Source organism: Coccomyxa subellipsoidea (genome assembly GCF_000258705.1).
Source record: "Coccomyxa subellipsoidea C-169, whole genome shotgun sequence".
Taxonomy (NCBI): domain Eukaryota; kingdom Viridiplantae; phylum Chlorophyta; class Trebouxiophyceae; family Coccomyxaceae; genus Coccomyxa; species Coccomyxa subellipsoidea.
The window spans coordinates 907,066-925,126 of NW_005178035.1; the positions used below are offsets into that span (position 1 = coordinate 907,066).

General features: G+C 51.5%; 5 protein-coding genes across 5 annotated transcripts; 3 read left to right on the forward strand and 2 right to left on the reverse strand.

The window, feature by feature from the left end:
- Positions 1–1,729: 1,729 nt before the first annotated feature.
- COCSUDRAFT_15932 (succinate dehydrogenase and fumarate r) lies at positions 1,730–3,167 on the forward strand (the record flags this gene model as incomplete). The annotated part of the gene is made up of 7 exons (XM_005647608.1): positions 1,730–1,809; positions 1,945–2,025; positions 2,138–2,204; positions 2,317–2,456; positions 2,572–2,727; positions 2,872–2,974; positions 3,090–3,167. 7 exons carry the CDS (start codon positions 1,730–1,732, stop codon positions 3,165–3,167), a joined length of 705 nt encoding a protein of 234 aa, XP_005647665.1.
- A 1,019-nt stretch (positions 3,168–4,186) lies between these two features.
- Positions 4,187–7,858, forward strand: COCSUDRAFT_53513 (citrate synthase; the record flags this gene model as incomplete). Its single annotated transcript, XM_005647609.1, has 13 exons — positions 4,187–4,289; positions 4,529–4,700; positions 4,786–4,945; positions 5,042–5,201; positions 5,305–5,435; positions 5,550–5,687; positions 5,822–6,001; positions 6,130–6,346; positions 6,505–6,629; positions 6,722–6,820; positions 6,971–7,165; positions 7,301–7,435; positions 7,543–7,858. The coding sequence occupies 13 exons, from the start codon at positions 4,187–4,189 to the stop codon at positions 7,558–7,560; spliced, it is 1,833 nt and encodes a 610-aa protein (XP_005647666.1). The 3' UTR covers positions 7,561–7,858.
- Positions 7,859–8,602: 744 nt separating this feature from the next.
- On the reverse strand, positions 8,603–9,714 carry COCSUDRAFT_6994 (DUF1230-domain-containing protein; the record flags this gene model as incomplete). The annotated part of the gene is made up of 5 exons (XM_005647610.1): positions 8,603–8,733; positions 8,841–9,031; positions 9,152–9,288; positions 9,389–9,499; positions 9,637–9,714. Coding segments are annotated over 5 exons (648 nt in total), but the record flags the coding sequence as incomplete, so codon positions are not given.
- Positions 9,715–10,198: 484 nt separating this feature from the next.
- On the reverse strand, positions 10,199–13,604 carry COCSUDRAFT_66174 (alanine-glyoxylate transaminase). Its single transcript, XM_005647611.1, has 11 exons — positions 13,453–13,604; positions 13,212–13,293; positions 12,985–13,098; positions 12,751–12,858; positions 12,557–12,660; positions 12,342–12,410; positions 12,066–12,177; positions 11,820–11,968; positions 11,329–11,403; positions 10,927–11,043; positions 10,199–10,815 (listed from the first exon to the last, which is right to left on the reverse strand). Exons 1-11 carry the CDS (start codon positions 13,537–13,539, stop codon positions 10,732–10,734), a joined length of 1,101 nt encoding a protein of 366 aa, XP_005647668.1. The 5' UTR covers positions 13,540–13,604; the 3' UTR covers positions 10,199–10,731.
- Positions 13,605–14,126: 522 nt separating this feature from the next.
- COCSUDRAFT_15599 (TPR-like protein) lies at positions 14,127–15,779 on the forward strand (the record flags this gene model as incomplete). Its single annotated transcript, XM_005647612.1, has 8 exons — positions 14,127–14,280; positions 14,419–14,571; positions 14,637–14,716; positions 14,820–14,882; positions 14,988–15,047; positions 15,149–15,293; positions 15,417–15,508; positions 15,615–15,779. The coding sequence occupies 8 exons, from the start codon at positions 14,127–14,129 to the stop codon at positions 15,777–15,779; spliced, it is 912 nt and encodes a 303-aa protein (XP_005647669.1).
- Positions 15,780–18,061: the final 2,282 nt, after the last annotated feature.

The window sequence follows — 18,061 nt, forward strand, 5'->3', positions numbered from 1 at the left end:
GCCATACGGCATCCCGAAGGGGGCACGGGAGTGGCAGCTTCTCACCGGTCCATGGCCATTTGTCTGAAGGTCTGCGCCTCGGTGGACGCCAGGTTGAGCAGCAGGCAGCGCTTGTGCTTCATGCTGGCTGTCAGCGAGACCAGATCGCAGCTGGGAACCCTGCAACGGGGTGTCTTGCACAGGGGTGCCTGCATACTGTGGAACCTGCCCTGCTCTGTGGACATGATCCTGCTGCGTGCCTCTGCGCGTCGAATGAGGCGATAAAGGGCGTGCAGCTGCAGGGTGCTGCTTGACAAAGGCGGGAGCGGGCGGTAAATAGGCAGCTGCTCCCGACGAGGTGCGGTCCTCAAACACCTCGAGGGGAAGACGGCTGGCTTCGTTGTCCATGTCTGATCACATAGCTTGACTTGCACGAATTTAAGGGGATCCTTACAACGCAAATGACATTTGATGCTTCTAAAGAGAGTGGAGTGCTGGTATTGGCTGAGAATGTAGCACAACCTACCAGCGGTGATTCACACTAAGATCACAGATTGATTTTTTCTCTTCTTGAAGACTATTTGCACTGTGATCTGTCGATCGTGATCGAAGAAAGCAAAGTTTGCTTAGCAAACAGCATTGACGACTGGCAATTCAGGTTTGGGGATTAGTAACTGCTTATGAGACCCTTACGTTAGCCTTCAACTTCAATACAAATCTCTATTCCAGGGCCCTCTCCTTGCAACTGCATCATTCCGCAAAGTTCAAGCACCGGCTCGGGCCCAATCACGCGCATATTAGACTATTGAAACATTCTTTCCAGTGCAATTTTCTGTGACGGTGGCTGGATCCAGAGAAAACAGCTGCGACTGGGGCGTCGCGATGGCTTTGGGACTCCGCCCCTCATTCCTCTCTAAAGCGTGACTGTGAAATCCGAAATAGTTAGTTTGAGATGTTTATTGCAATCTTGGGGGTCATGGTGCTACCAGGATTCGTAAGGCCAGGAAATCGACAGATGCTCTGAGGCAAGCATCCGGATGGAAAACCAATCCAGCTCCGCGTTGGGAGTGTCGCCAGTATGGCGACATCCCTTATCAATATACCTACATTAATTTACCCTGCATTTTCCACATTCCACATACCACCGACTCAGTGCACCGCTGACCGCGAAAAGCATTGGCTCATGTCTTCGAGTCTTGTTTGTGCTGCGACCGGACACTTTCCGACTATTGTGCAAGGAAAGAAAATGCAGAAAATATATCCAAGATTCCATTCTTGTGGGTCCACGGATTAGAAGGTCGCAATTGCAGTTGCAAGTGACGAGCCCCTGGATTGTAAATTTGTACAGATCAAAGTTAGTGGTTGAAGACTAACGTAAGGGTTATGAGGGTGCCACGTTGTCGCCTGCTTGCCAAGCCAGTGAGGGTGCGTATTCCGTCCAGTCCGATCAAACAATAGTCGAAAATTTACGTGGACGAGGCGAGGACTTTGGATCAGGGAGTACATTGTTAAAGCACACAGTTGTCGACCAAGAAGTCACGGGGATGAATGCGTTAAGGAGAGGGACTTCACAGGCCCTCCCACGTCTCGCAACACGCATTTTCACGTCATCGGCACAAGTGGAGGCTGCAGCACCGGCCGCTGCCACAACTAAGGCAGCGTTGAACAAGGAGTTCCAGGTGTACAGGTGAGTGCCTGTCTTCAGCGCTTGCCTACGTTCTTCCTTTATATTTACGTACCTGGCAGCCTCATGATCTCGTGGTGCATCAGGTGGGATCCCGACAATGGTGGCAAGCCAACGTACAAGAGCTACAACATTGACATCAACAGGTGAGCGGCTTGGTAGGTCAAAGGGCATGTGGTGACTCAGCCGGTACTGCTAACTGTCTGGAGTCCTTTTTGAGGTCATAGAGGTGTATCTGGTGAATCTGTATGGTGCCTGACTACTGCCTTTGCTCTTTGCAGCTGCGGGCCCATGATGCTGGACGTCCTCTTCAAAATAAAGGATGAGCAGGACCCCACACTGGCTTTCAGGCGATCATGCAGGTTTGTGACAAAATGGACCCTGGAACCTATAAAACAATCTGCAAGGCCACCTTACTGCTTGGCGAGCTAGCAGCTTTGCTTCCTGCATTAATCTTCTGGGTGTTCTTGACAGGGAGGGTATATGCGGCTCCTGTGCAATGAACATAAACGGGACAAACTGCCTGGCGTGCCTCACAAAGGTGCGCTCCATGATGATGAACTTCCAGGAGAGGTCAGATTCTCTGCATTGGCACCTGTTGTCAGGAAATTATGCAATTAGCGTGAATTTGGAGCCAAATTGCCTGTCTTCAGGTGGAGCGGTCTCCTGATACGAAGACCAAGGTGGCACCCTTGCCGCACATGTTTGTCATCAAGGACCTGGTCGTGGACATGAGCAACTTCTATGCGCAGTACAAATCCATCAACCCATTCCTTCAGAAGAAGGATCCCAGGTATTCCCCTGTCGGCTTCTTTTGTAACGAACAACTGGCAGGCCATTACTCGTGTTTCCGGCAAGCATCCGAGGTTCAGTGCTTAAGTGTTGATGCGCTCTTTGCATGTCTGCAGCTCAGGGAAGGAGTACTACCAGAGCAGAGAGGACCGCAACAAGCTGGACGGCTTGTACGAATGCATCCTGTGCGCCTGCTGCTCCACATCCTGCCCATCTTACTGGTGGAACGAAGACAAGTACTTGGGCCCTGCAGTCCTCCTGCAAGCCTACAGGTGACTGGCCTTTCTCACGTGCACCCTGCTACTTTCTCCGCTCTGCATGCGGCATCCTGCAGGGCAGAGGCCTCACAAAGAGAGGTGCAGGTCATATCTGCATTTGACTTGCGGGGTATCTGACTGGGTGTTGCTGTTGTGCAGGTGGATCATCGACAGCAGGGATGACTTTACAGAGGAGCGCATTGCACAGTTGGACGATGCCTACAAACTGTACCGCTGTCACACAATCATGAACTGTGCCAAGGTGAGACTCCATTTTGGTTCATGCGACATTGGCTGTGGATCTGGCTGGCAGCAATTGTGGAGATTAGCTTTTATTGTGGCTGTTTTGGGGTCCTGAGCTGCTCTTTGCTGTGCAGGTCTGCCCGAAGGGGCTCAACCCCGGCAAGGCGATTGCAAAAATCAAGCAGTCAGTGCACTTTGGTCATGCTGTCTGATTCTTCCTTGTATCGGTCTCCATTGAGGCGCCACGTTGGCTCCCACCTGAGTCAAAGGTCTGCATGTTCATTGTCATGCTGTATTAGTACTGCGGCACCCAAGATGGGTTATGTAGATGGTTATCAGAATACTGATGCTACCATCTGACAGCGTGCCTGTCATTCCTAGAGCTGGCTTGAAGGCTCCTGTAGTTAGTACAATTTCTAAAATTCCGCACTACGCTCACCAGTGGTACGTTGCAAGTGCTAGCAAGGAAAAGTATGAACCACTCAAAGGATGAAGTCCTGCTTAGAATCATGATCAGCTCAATCATGGATGAGTGCGTGTAATGTCATTGATGGATACCTTTCCCTTTCCCCTGGAAGTAAAGTGAGCACCGGTACTGCGGTCACCGGTGCGCACCGGCATGCCGCATGGTGGCCACCGTGGCAGTGACTGTACATGTACCAGTGCTCTGGCGTCACCGCGGTCTAGGCAAGGCTTTTGAATAAGTTGTTCAACCATGCACCGGTGGGTCGATGAGCTCCATCACCCCTACACTCGTATGCATCACGATCAAGCAATCCTTGCTGAGGGCAAATTGTGAAGGTCAGTGTCTGGTAGCAGAAGCATGCAGGGTGTTGGATGGGGCTTTGTCCACGTGGACAAGGGTCAACACGTATCGAGAGCTGCCCTTTTTCAATGTTGACAAGACGCCCCGCGCACCAGCGATTCCTCCGCATCTCAGAGCCCGACCACTTCATAGGGTGTGGGTTCTGTGAATCGTTGTTGATTGTCTCTGTATCTATGCTGCAGGGGTTTGTTGAGATCTCGTGGAAGACACCCTTTTCTCTGACCCATCGTCTTTCATAGGGACATCTGGGCCACAGCAGCAAGGGCTTGTTTGCGACGAAGATAGCCGCAATCGTTGAAAGTGTATTTTGGGACCGTAAGGGCGTCTTGGGATCCCTCTGCCTGTGCTTTTTCTGCCAACGAACTTGACCATCAGCCAGGGGAAAGCGTTTCGCAAAAGAACAGGATGGGCAGCTTCGGTCAGATATTCAGCAAGGATACCCAAGCTATATTTTACAACTGGAAAGCCAATCCCGTCCAGCGAATGCTGGACTTTGACTTCCTCTGCGGTGACGCTTCAACTCACCATCCAATCAATCGGTTTCTTGTTTCAGGATGGGGGGCCTTTGTGGGCACGAGTTTACTCTCAATTCGATCATGTGTATTTTTGGTGCTACTATATGACCCTTGTAATTTCTTCAATGCTGAAGTGATGGAGGATTCCCCTCGCAGGTCTGAGTGACAGCTGGGGTGCTGAAGTACAAGTGTCATTGGTGCTCTGCATGATCGTTGCCGAGGTGTGCTGTAGGGCGGACCATTCCTTCCGTAGCATGCGTTGTGCAGCCTGGGAACCCTGGCGGGTTTCAGAAGGTATTCTTTGGGCGAGAGGAGGTTGCTATCCCCGTGTCAGGCAGCGTGCCAGAGGCTGTCAAGCTGCACCCCAAGGCAGATGTCTTCATCAATTTTGCATCGTTTCGGAGGTGCGTCTCATGTTCCTGCAGTTGTGGCCAGAGAGATTTGCTATGTTGGGGCCCAAGACTAAGCGTTTTGCACCCACATGCGCAGCGCGTACGAGTCGAGTATGGAGGCGATGAAGCAGCCCACCATCCGCGTGGTGGCAGTGATTGCCGAAGGTGTGCCTGAAGCGGACACAAAGAAGCTCATTGCCTACGCACGGGCCAACAACAAGATCCTTCTTGGGCCGGCCACTGTTGGTGGAGTGCAGGTGTGTGCACGCGGTAATTGCCTACAGCATGGCTTTTGCAGCATGTATACTGCATGGGGCAGGTGCTGAATGATAGCTGCATGGTTTCACCTGCAGGCAGGAGCATTCCGCATTGGAGACACCGCAGGCACGCTGGACAACATCGTTGCATGCAAGCTGCACCGGCCTGGATCCGTAGGCTTTGTCTCCAAGTCCGGCGGCATGTCCAATGAGATGTACAACGTCCTGTCCCGCACAACTGACGGGCTCTACGAAGGTGCGCGCCTGCCTACTACTCGAGAATATTTACATGCACATGGGCATTAATGAAATCTGCCTCACAGATGGACATGTGTCTAAAGCCATTTTTTGGCACACAGGAATCGCTATTGGTGGTGATGTCTTCCCTGGGTCCACTTTGTCGGACCACTGCCTGCGATATGAAAATATCCCACAGATCAAGTTGATCGTGGTGCTGGGAGAGCTTGGAGGCCAGGATGAATACTCTCTGGTGAGTTCCCACGTCGTCCTAGTATACCGATGCTGCCAACATTTCTTCCAACAAAGCCGAGGAATGTGCCAAGAGTGAAACACACGCTCAGGGGAAGTGTATGGCATGGTGCAGGTCGCAGCGCTGAAGGAGGGGCGAATAAAGAAGCCGGTGGTGGCCTGGGTCAGCGGGACCTGCGCAAAGCTGTTCAAGAGCGAGGTGCAGTTCGGCCATGCTGGCGCCAAGAGCGGCGGCCAGATGGAGTCTGCACAGGCATGCTGCACCCTTGCTACCTTGTCCACATGTGTGCAGAGAAATTGCCAATTAATTGTGGGAGAACTGCCACATGGATGCGAGCTGTTGGGTGCATGTTGCCATTATACTGATCGATCAGAGTGAACCTGCAGGCAAAGAATGCAGCGCTGAAGGAGGCGGGCGCAATCGTGCCAGACTCTTTTGAGGCGCTGGAGGGCGCTGTAAAGCAGACTTACGACAAGCTGGTGGCCGAGGGCATCCTGGTGCCACAGCCAGACGTGCCCGCCCCCAGTGTTCCACTTGACTTGGAAGCTGCCAAGAAGGCCGGCAAGGCGCGCCCTTCTCCTTGAATGATTTCCCGTTGCTTGAAGTGGACTTTGTACCCAGCTCACATGCATGCGTGTGGGGAGATTAGCACAGTCGTATGCTTGGTTATTTACATGGGGTGCTTGTGGTGCAGGTGCGAGTGCCAACGAACATTGTCTCGTCCATCTGCGATGACCGCGGGGAGGAGCCTACCTACAATGGCGTGGACATGAGCACTCTCATTGAGGGTGACTACGGCGTTGGGGACGTTATTTCCCTGCTATGGTTCAAGCGGGCCCTGCCAAAGTATGCGACGCGCTTCATCGACATGTGTGTCATGCTCTGCGCGGATCATGGCCCCTGCGTGTCAGGTACCTCCCTTTGGTAGTGACAAGAATCTGCCACTTGCATGCTTGATTGAATAGCAAATAGAGATGTCAGTACCAATTGCTTTTGGGTACTGTCAAATGAGCAGCCTCTGTAATGTTGATAAAGCCGCATGTATAGACAAGGTCCTGGCTTTGCACAGGTGCCCACAACTGCATCGTGACCTCCAGGGCTGGCAAGGACTTGGTGTCCTGCCTGGTGTCAGGCCTGCTCACGATTGGGCCCCGCTTCGGAGGAGCCATTGATGACGCAGCTCGCTACTTCCAGGTGACCAGCCTAGCATGATGATGCATCTTGCTTCCATTTGATTATATTTCAATCTTGCAATGGAGACAGAATGTGTCTTCACTGCCTGACAGGACGCCTGCGACCGGGGCCTGGATGCGGATGACTTTGTCGAGGACATGAAGAAGAAGGGCATTCGGGTGGCTGGCATTGGCCACCGCATCAAATCAAAGGTCTGACCATGTCTGCTTGATGGATTCTCCATGGCCGCTGCCTCTTCAATCCTGCCCACATCGCTTCATTCAGGCTTTTGACTTTCTAGATGTGGCAGTCGCTTTGCTGATGAAGTAAGCGCTACAGAGCGGACTCATTCCTGCGCGTAGGACAACCGCGACAAGCGCGTGGAGCTGCTGCAGAAGTATGCGCAAAAGTTCTTCCCCAGCACGCGCTACCTGGACTATGCGCTGACTGTGGAGCGCTACACGCTGACCAAGGCTGCCAACCTGGTGCTCAACGTGGATGGCTGCATCGGCGCCCTCTTCCTGGACCTGCTGCACTCCTCCTCAATGTTCTCGCAGGCATGTTTCATCAAGTCTGAGAAACTTTGTATTGTGTCTTTCAGGTCCATTATGTATGCTGGCAACAGGTGCCAAGCTTTGTGTCCCCTCCTTGATCAGACAGAGCATGCATGACTGTAGTGAGGCCTGGTGCAGGTTGAGATCCAGGACATTGTCAAGATCGGCTACTTGAACGGTTTGTTCGTGCTCGCGCGCTCCATTGGGCTCATTGGCCACGCCCTGGACCAGAAGCGCCTCCAACAGCCACTGTACAGGCATCCTTGGGATGAGGTATGTCAGCACCCATGGATATCCCATGAAGTAAATCTTGAGAAACGCCATGTTTATGAACACAGACTTGGACTCGCTTCATGTGACACCAATCTGTTGGTATGCAGGTTCTGTACACCAGGTAGTGGGCCAGCAGTGAAAATGCCCCACCGCTGGGCAGACGGCTCAGTTTTGGTACCAGCCATGTGCTTAGGCTGGCAAACCCTGGTGCTCTGCTATTGTGTGCCTATCTTCTCGAATTGGCTGTAGAAAACAGTCACTGGCCAGGCACTTACTAAGTAGGTCTAGTAAGGTATGTGTGATTTCTCTCTAGAAGGGATATAAGATTGTTCACAAAGCTCGAGCATTACGGTCTAAATTTGAACGCATGCACAAGCAATAATACTCTGTTTCAGAAGTCCAATCAGAATTATATTCAACATCATTGGCTCAGATTGTTGCATCACACGCTGTGACCACAACAGGGCTGCTTTTACAGCCTTGGGATTGAGAGGTAAGTACATTGCCAGTCAGACATATCGCGAAAGCATTGTGGCACACAGAGTGGTTCCTTCCTCTTTTCTAAGGTGCTGTTCTCTTTCCCAACAACATCAGACCTCTCTGCTGCAGCACTCTTCTGCCCAGGACTGCAAAATGGATCAGTGGTCAACATAATCATTTCAACTCCATGCACAATAGACCGAAATTCAAGCACCTCTGATCTCTTGCTCTCCAATTTCACTCATAAAGAAATACACGCAAGCACAGTGTTCTTACAGCCTCAGGCTGTTTAAGCAGGCTCTTGGAAAGCGCTGAAGACAAATGATTATGTTGTCAGTACTTCGAGTTTTTCTAAGCTATCAATTCAATCTCCTAGCGAGCCTAGTCAGCACTACCGTGCCGGCCTTGCATCAAATTTACTGCACAGGCTGCCGCCCGCTGCTGCTCGATAGTATCGATCTCCACAGTAGCCAGGCACACCTACACTCCACACTTGCCTAAGTCAGCACACGAGGTTTGCTGCACTCTCTGTTGGCTTGTAAGCACTGCTCTCCAGCAACAGATAGAGCTAGAGCTACCTTCCATGGAGCTCTCAGCAGCATGGCAGCATTGGTCTCACTCCACACCCGGGTCTTCCGAGGGACACAGTGAAGCATGCCAGGGCTCTTCATAACAGCAGATGCACTCACCCCCCTGCGCTTCAGCCTCCTCTGCTGCAGCTGTGTCATCCCCTCTGAGATCCTGTAAGCTCTTCACATTTTTGCTGTAGATTATGCCCTCATTGCTGACTATCCGGGGGGTCCTAGCAGCACCCCTCCCTGCGTACAACAACTCGACGCTTCAAATGACATTGCTCAATATAAGTGTCCTGTCTCCCAGTACTCTGAGGCATGGCATCAAGTGCATGTCGCTGTGGCTGCCTCACCGTAGACGCCATCAGTGTCTGCACTGCTGGCGATCAAGCCAAATAGTAGAGATCCGCTGAGCAAGAGAACGCCCCCGGTCCCGAGAAGGGTGGTCTTCAAGCGTGACAGAGCAGGCTTCACTTCATAAGTGCCCAGCAACCGATCTCGTGTCAGGACCTCGGGTGGCTTGACAAATGTCTGTCCATCATACCTGCCATGAGTAAAGCTTTGCTTCAAATGTAGAAGTGACAGGGCTTCATTGCAAACACAGTTAGATACCAGCATCACACTCCTGCAATGAGCAATTTAAGAACTAGCAGCGCTCACTGACCATCCGGTCTCTTCATATGCGACAGCAGCGGAGAGCAAACGATCCCCCACATAGCTCCAGCCCAGGTATATCCGCAGGACAGCCAGCGACACCACGAAACCGGCACCAACTGCTCCACTCAAGAAGAACTCTGCTGTCTGCACCAGGATCGGGATCATTAGCTTTGCAGCTCAGGAACTCCAGGCGGGAGGGGCTGTTGAAGACGTCATCATTTCCAACACATACAGAAGGACTCACCTGTTTCAAGGGATCGAAGGTCTGATAAGCAATAGGCCCCCCCAAGAGCGCAAAGGAGCCCAGGAACAGGACACCTAATCTATTCAGGTACGCCTGAGTTTCCAGCACTGCCTGAGCCAAGCAAAATATAGGAATGTGCTCAGCTCCAATAAGATTTCTGTGAAAAATATTTGAATCATCACGGTGTCTGTGTCGTCCTCATCATACTACTAGATCTGATGGGGAAGACCAGATCACAGTCTGCTTACCCAAGAATAGAGTTGAGCTTCGCGGAGTTCCTTCAATTGCGTGGCAGGACGCTGATCTACAGGTACTGCAGTTTCTAAACGCGCTAAGTCTGACCCTCCTCTCCCATTCGATGGAGTTCGAGAATCAGCAACGCGAACATCTCTGCAATACCTCTTCCATCGCCTTCTGCTGACACACACGTAGCTGGTGGAGGGCGCTGTGCGAGGCACAAATGTACTCTGATATGAACTACCGCTGGTCTCTGCAATCATCTCGACAATCAATGATCGCTTTCGTGGTCTCTTAAAAGATACATGCAAGGGAATCTTTGAGGTCATGCGGAAGCCACATGTCATGTGTCATCATCACATGGCATGCATGCCGCTAGCTGTGTTCCTGTCACTGAGACTTTAAGAGTATACAAAGCATGCGGTGTAAGTGAGGCCCCAAAGAATGATAAGAAATGGTGAAGCAGGACAACCCACTCTCCCACTGTATCTTTCGCTCGTTTTTAATACTTAAAATGCGCTTCATGCGTGAAGGATGGGACTACACTTCTAAATCATGTGTCCGCGCTTATCAGATCCTGGGGCCCTTACATGACCTGGATCTCAAACAGAGCTACAAGCCGTCTGGCTGCAGAGTAAGACAATCAAACCTCCATAGATGATTCACCGGATGACAAGACAGGATGTGACACTCAGTCTCACCGACACGCTGTTCCCGGTAATGTTGTATCATCAATTCTAGAGCTAACGGACAATTCCTAAGTTTTGCCCCCGGCTTCTTGCCGATGCATATCTGAAGTGTGGCCACCATATGGCAACGTACTAAATGTAATAGCTGTCCCTTCTTCACAGCTGCATGAAACAAAGGGGCAGGTGCACAGGCAGCTGCACAGTTGCATGACAAGTCTCGCATCAAAGATGTGCAGGCTTTCTAAAATCTGTTTACCTGGATACAAGGGACCCTCTGTGAGATCATTATCATAATTTACGATGACTGCGCGTAGCAGAACAGAGTGTGCCGGAGATCAGCTTAATGAACCTTTTACTTTTCACAAGCAATTAAATTTGCCATGCTGGATCTGCATCAAGTGACTTCCTCAGCATCGTTCACTTCAAGTATCCCTGCTGCTGCAGGCCATCCCGGAAAGCAGCGATGACCAGCTCCACATTCTCCAGCTTTGCATTGTAGCCCTGCAAACAACGTACCAATAATGCCTCCTGAACAATAATAAAAAGCAAGCGGGCACTGTTCTGAAATCTCCAGAGGATTATCTGCACCAAGGAACTGTGAGGAGTACATACCATGATTCCAACACGCCAGACCTTCCCTGCAGTGGGACCGAGGCCACCAGCAATCTCCACATTATACTTTTCCATCGCATTCTTGACCACAGCCGCCCAGTCCACACCTTCGGGCACCTGCAATGTACAGAGCATTCCAGTTCATTCCTGCCAAATGTTGTTACCTCATTGAAGCCAGGGGCAGTTCTATTTAGAACCCCATAGCAAACCTCTCTGCCAATGCTCCACTCATGATAGTAACAAAAATCTACGCAACAGGTGTCCAAGGGACACTACCACCCTTTTCCAGCGGGGAGCATGCACTGCTGTTCACACATCATCTGCATGAAAGAGCAAACGGTGCAATGTTGTACAAGGGGCATGATGGCAGCAAGACACAGATCTTTACCCAAGGGGTCGCACCTTGATGGTGTTCACGGAGACGAGCCGGTCCGCATCAGACTCGACGAAGGGCTTCAGACCCAGCGCCCCCAGCCCCTGCAGCAGAGCCAGGTGAAGCCTGCTGTGCCGCTCCCAGAGACATGGCAGTCCTTCGGCTGAGATGATCGCAAGTGCTTCCCTCATCCCATACCTGGCCACTCACCACAAAAAGTCATCAAGCATTGGAGAAGGTAATTTTCTTTGCAGAAGTAGCTACGCAAAAGTAGCACGGTTTCAGGGTTCCTGCTGCAGTGCATTGCTTGGAAGTGCAGTTCAGGTGTCCGATCAGGATAGAGCACCTCAAAACGTGCTGATGCATCTACAAATTTCCACATCAAGTAACACAATGCCCAGGAGCAGTGCGAGTACATATTTCCACAAGGTGGTCAGCATCACGTGTTCTGCTGATGCTCAAGAGGGATCCCCGGGTCGTGGAGTTCAAATCAGAAGGAGAATGCTCACCATGTGCTAACCATTGCAGTCGCATGATACTGCCTTGCTTTGGAGAACCAGCCCCAGTAGTTGCCGATGAGGTTCAGATCAAAGTTGTAAGACGCAACCTTCATCTTCCGATTCAGCAGTTTCTTGAGACCGCGCTCGCTCAGCATGAAGGGAGCGGCTCCTGGAGCAGAGCAGCAAAAGCTCAGACATTCCAATTTTCTGGGCTGTGTGACCTCAGTGCTGGTCAGCGCATTCTCCAGAATGGAGAGCACACCAACCTGGGGGCGCCGAGATGACCTTCTGCGATCCGCTGTACATGCAGTCGACGCCCCATGCGTCGCCGTAGAAAGGCACAGCTCCCAGGGAACACACTGTGTCCACAATCAGCACCTACATCACAGTGCCCAACACTCTTCAGACACTGTATGGTTCCCAACATGCAAGACATACCAGGTCACACGCGCTCTTTTATGATCTGATAAGTTTGCACCGGTGTTTCTGCATGACTGAAGGCTTGTAACATGTACGCCTCTAAAATTAAAAAAGGTTCCTACCGTTCCATGTTCTTGGCAAGCTTCTGCGACGCCAGCGAGGCTTTGCTGCGCCCCTGTCGAGCTTTCACCCTGGAAGACACGGCGGTCATCAGGGAATATGCACCACACCAGGACACACTGCAGTAATAGAACCATCCACACAAGACATGTAGAGAGTAAGGGCAGGCAAAAGAACCAGCATTGCTGGTCCAGCAATCAAGCAAAGCAAATGTTACCTGGCACAAGAACAGAACAGCAGGCTTGTGCTGGTCCAGGGACGCCTTGATTTCCTCGAGAGACAGAGTGGAACCAGCCGCTGTTTCCAGGCTCACAACATTGCCTGCAAGACGTAGAAAGCAGACTCTGTGCCGAAGACAGTTACATGCAAGGGAATGAGGTCAATAAGCAAAAGGAGCGGTGCAGAACGCACCACCAAAACGTGCTGACAGGTCAGTCACCCGCTGCCCCCAGATGCCATTGTTGCCCACCACAATTGTCTCGCCAGGCTCCAGCATATTCGCGATTGCCGCCTCCATGCCTGCCATATTATGCATGTCTTCAGTGGATCGCCAGCACTGTCTAGTGCCTGTACCAGCACGCGCCACCGAAGGACAAGTTGTTTTCGTGGGGTCTAATTTCATTGTTGCAGGGAATGAGTGCTCACCCGCATGTCCTGTTCCGCTGATCAAGAGGACGTATTTTGAGCTCGTCTGGAACAAGTATCTGAGCCCATCCTGGATCTCGTCCATGATGGAGAAAAAGGGGGGGTGCATATGGCCTGCAAAATTGTTGTACTCGAGCGTGAGTGGGTTGCGAAACTTCACGCCAAGCCAGGCATAGGACCCACCGTGCTCGCTAAGAGACGAACCAAGACGCACTGGCAGGGCGCACCGAGGAGAGGCAGAGTCTGAGCAGCTAGCACCCTCGGATGCGCGTTGACGGGTCCAGGACCCATCAGAAGGCGGCTTGGGACCTGCGATGCAAAGCGGGACATTCAGGGGTTTGTCCTGGAAAACGTGTACATCAATCAGCTTACCATCAACAGGATGCGCTGTGCAACTGTTCTTAACTCCCCCTGTAAACCCCAGCTCAAAACTTCGATTCGATTTTTGCATGGTTTCAATTAGCATACCTTGATTGGTGTGTCGAACAATCGGCTGGGAGTGATCTCAGGGGTGACCTCTCCTGGTTTAGCATACTGCTGGAAATTGGCAGACATGGCTATCTGCAGAAGTTGTACGAAGGAATGATGCAATCTCTTGGGGTGGTCTTCCTCAGATTTTCGCGAAATTGCACGATGGAGCATGTTCAGACTTCGTCAGATCACATGTCTGCTTGATGCAGGGTTTATTGGATACGCTTTTCGTAAAGCGGATTCTTGCATTTGGTGTTCGATGACTAACCGATTGCCTCGGCGAGGGTTGACATTTCTGTAATCGATAAGATTTCTTGCATCCGTACATTTTCCTTCCCATGAATTGTTAGAACGGCGATTCTTCTCCATCTCTTTCAATATTTCACGACTCATTACTCGGTGGTCGGTTCGTCCATTCTGGTCGTCTATACACACCAAATGATTGCAACTTCGACTTTAGGGGTGAAAAAAGACGCCTCGTCCGAAGCGTATCCACTCCCGAAATTTCGGGACGAGGGGTGGAGTTAGCTGGCTCCACCGTGGCAAGGGAACAATAACGTCACCCCGAGACATTCTCGGAATGAAGGAGTAGATGTCTCTGGTGCCCTAAACACACTTTGTCCGACCTGAAACTACACAGGTCTTTCTCAGATCATCTTAAAGCGCCCATCATGGCAGATTATGCCGCGCGTGGCGCGGACTTCATGAAGAAGGCTGACAAGAAACTGAACAGTTTTGGGCTCTTTTCAAGCTTCGGGAATAAGTACGAGGATGCCGCAGAGTTGCTGGAGAAGGCAGCGAACCACTTCAAGCTCGCAAAATCCTGTAAGTCGCTGAAGAGCTATTTGCCTTGACCTCCATGTGACCACTTTGCCAGCATTTTGTGCCTGGCCAAATCTTGAATGTAACCCTGCGTCTTGTTTGGTAAACGAGATACTGACGATAGGTCCTCTCCGTTCAAAGGGAATGAAGCTGGACAGGCTTTCGAGAAGTTGGCACAAGTCCATCTTAAACAAGACAGCAGGCTCGAAGCTGCCTCATCATACGTGGAGGCAGCGAAATGCTACCAGAAGACAGACAAGACAGGCGAGATAATTGCCTCAATAGCCGTGGTCGGTCCTCGAGGCTCAATGGTTTGCATGTGGAGTTCCCAAGTCATTATTCACTTTGTGTCTGCGCAGATGTTTTGAGGGCGCTCCACAATGCCGTGGAGTACTATACAGAGGCCGGCAGGCTGGGCATGGCGGCGAAAAATCTGAGGGTTGATTCCTGAGCTTCAAGCATGCCTTGCTGTTTGATTCTGCAGAGCATGCCTTAGCATCACGCCCCACTTGACCAGCCTGACAGCACAGATGTAACTGCAGGAAGTGGCTGAAACGCTAGAGAAGCGAGGATTGAAGGAGGAGGCCATAGAATTTTACACCCAGGTCTGCAATTCCGCATTTTGGTTTTCCTTCCTCCACAAGTACTGCTGACTTATGTCTGACGCATTTAGACTTGTGTCTGACGCAAGTATTGATGGCTGCAACCAGGCTGCTGACCTTTTTGCTGGGGAAGAGCAGACTTCGGAAGCAAACAAATGCCGCTTGAAGGTACGCAGCGCGCCAGTATGAAAACTGACGCGCAGTCTCTCTTGTACAACAAACAGACGGTATTCGCATGCGTCCTACATGAGCTTTTCTGTCGGCCACAGGTTGCCCTATTCTCTGCAGAACTGGAGAACTATCCTTCGGCTATTCAGATATATGAGGACGTTGCTCGGTTGAGCATGGACAACAACCTTCTGAAATATGCTGCAAAGGGTCACCTGCTGAACGCTGGCATCTGCCGCCTTTGTGGTGAGGCTGGCAAAGTCTCTCCTGGCAACGTTTCTCCTGGAAACGTTTGACATGCACGAGCATGCGGAAGGGTGTATTGACGGTCTGTTGCAGGGCTTTGACAAGATCTTGTGCCTGCTGCAGTGGGTGATCAGATGGCGATGCAATCTGCGCTGGAACGGTACGAGGACATCGACTACACATTCTCAGGATCTCGGGAGGGCAAGCTGCTGAAGGTGTCGCACTCCCGTGACTTTCTGGTCAATGAGCACAGTGACGTCCCTGTTGGCTCGAATTGCAAAGAAGGATGGAAGATGTGTTTTGAGCTAGATCTGTCTGCAGGATTTGGTGGAGGCATTTGAGGCAGGTGATGCAGAGAAGTACACAGATGCAATCGCAGAGTTTGACAGCATGACACGGCTGGATGCCTGGAAGACAACACTGCTTCTTCGTGGCAAGAAGAGATTGCAGTCGCATGATGACCATGATGAGCCTGATCTCACTTGAACAGTCAAGTTGCTTCCAGCTCACTCAAGGTCTGGAAATCTCTTTGCATATTGATGCCAAGTGAGTTTTGGCCCTGATAAACCCACACTCTTTTTAGTAATACCGTATTCTGGTTGACATGGTCGTGCTTTTTAGGCAAATATGTCCGATCGCACTGATCACTCATGAGCCTGGATTCAGCAATTCCTGTGGTCAATGGACCAGGATCTGACCTAGAGAATCTGACATTCACAGCTGTCATCATGATCAGAATGCATGTTCCGCAGGTGATAATGATGACGCGTTATCAAGATGGTACTGCTGCAGCTTTTAGTCGCTGAAGGTTGTGGTTTTCAATGAAAACCAGTTCGTGCTGCGTTTGGACAGATTTCTACTGACATTGCTCCTGGGATCTAGGGAAACTAATGCATGCTGCAATTGAGGACAACTCAATTGCAAGTTGTCAAAAGTTGGCTGGATGTCTGAAGCATTTGGAAGAGTCCTCATTCGCAGTCCAGTTTTGAAACAATATTAGGTGATCTGATCAGCACCACATATCACATTGCACTGCTGCATTCCAGCAACGTAGAAGGCCTGTTCTTGGGCGCAGTTTATCTTGGGTGGCATGGCTTGGACGTTACTCAAGGGGCCAACGCTCACCAGTGATGTAGATACATTGACGTCACAGATCTCCATTCTTTCGAATAAGAGAGACAAGGGAAAAATTGCAGGAAACGCGCAGAGAACAGGCACCAGCTACAGTGATCTCACCGCGTGCATGAAAATGCACGCTGCCGAGCGCGGTGAATGCGGCGCCAGATTGAGAAACAATGCCAGGCACAATGGGGTTGTCGAGAAGCGCAGAGAACAGGAACCTCTTTTCTAACGCTGACGGACAGCCCGGTCAACGGGCACAGGGTAGCTGGACTGGTTTGCGGCATCGACACAGATCACCACATCCCTGATGCCTGAAGTGACTGACACTCCAACAAGCGTGCCTTCACTCAACAGCGCCATTCAGGATGGTCATGGAATCGGAGCTGAGTCATCCATGCGCATTCGATACTAGCACCTGACAGCCCACGAGTGGTTCTCGATCATCCAGTAGGACAGAACCAGAGTAATAATGATCTACGGGCCTAACATAGTGGAGTGGCAGCCGCGGGCCTTTGCACGGCGCAGCCGATCTTTTTTTCTTCTTCTTTTATTTTAAGGATGAACCTCGCTTACACACGCATGCTGATCGCACGCTTTACAGAAAACATGCATAAGGATAGCTAGGAAACCTGTCTGATGGGTGGTTCGCAAAGCACTCCCGCAGGAGGATAGTGCGATACCTAAAGAGAAGCGCAATCATGAAGGCAAACCGCTGACAGGCAAGACCTAGCAATGAACATGTCCCAAGCACCAGGGGGTAACCTCATCTTGCTTAAGGTCCTGGACAGACAGCTCCACTAAAAACAGCAGCAGGGTAGGGAGCGCGCTGCGACGACCTTCGCTTCTGGCCCTCGGTGTGGCAGGAGCTGTCGACTTTGCCGCAGAAAGCCTTCAGCAGCAGTGCCAGTCTAGCGCTGCAAGCCGTTGTTGCTGCAGGGCTCTCTCCTTGCAGAGGGAAGGGTGACGACAGGGAATCTCCAGCCAGCTACAGACCCATCACGCTACTGAACACAGGCTGCATGCTGGCGGCGCTGGCGATTGCCAGCACGATCTGTAAATGCCACCCATACAGGCTTCCTTCCCAAATGCTAGATTGGGGCAACGTCCTGGCCCACCTCGAGGAGATCAGCTACCGGAATGCCACCCAGCAGCCAGGAGTCCTGGTGTCCTGGACTTTGAAGATGCCTTCCACCGTCAAAAAGGACCCCAATCGAGCGATGCAGGCGGGCGTCGGCTTGCGGTCCTAAGCGATGTAGGCTGCTGGGTCTTTTTTTTTTTTTTTTTTTTTAAAAGGGGAAGCCCCCGCTATTACACAGGTGCCAGTCGCACGCTTCCCAGCACGCATGCAATAGGATATTTGGGGAAACCTGTCAGAGTTGGGGCACGCAGAGCACTCCCGCAGGAGGATAATGCGATACTGAAGAGAAGCGCAAGCATGAAGGCATACCACAGAAAGGCAACAGAAAGGCTCCTAGCGATGGACATGTCCCAAGCACCAGAGGGTAACCTCATCCCCAGAGGCGCACTCCAGCCCGCCGGCAACGCAACACCGCTGAGGTGACGTTGGAGGACCCACGGGGCAAGCCTAGGGCTTGCAGCTGGAGGCAGGGGTCACAGCAAAGCAGGCAATCATCAATCACTGGCAG

Coding starts and splice junctions, on each gene's coding strand:
- COCSUDRAFT_66174 (XM_005647611.1), bottom strand. CDS start 13,539: ATGTCTGCCAATTTCCAGCAGTATGCTAAACCAGGAGAGGTCACCCCT. Junction 13,099..13,211: donor TCAGACTCTGCCTCTCCTCG/GTGCGCCCTGCC, acceptor ACAATTTTGCAG/GCCATATGCACCCCCCCTTT. Junction 10,816..10,926: donor TCTGGCGTGTTGGAATCATG/GTATGTACTCCT, acceptor CGTTGTTTGCAG/GGCTACAATGCAAAGCTGGA.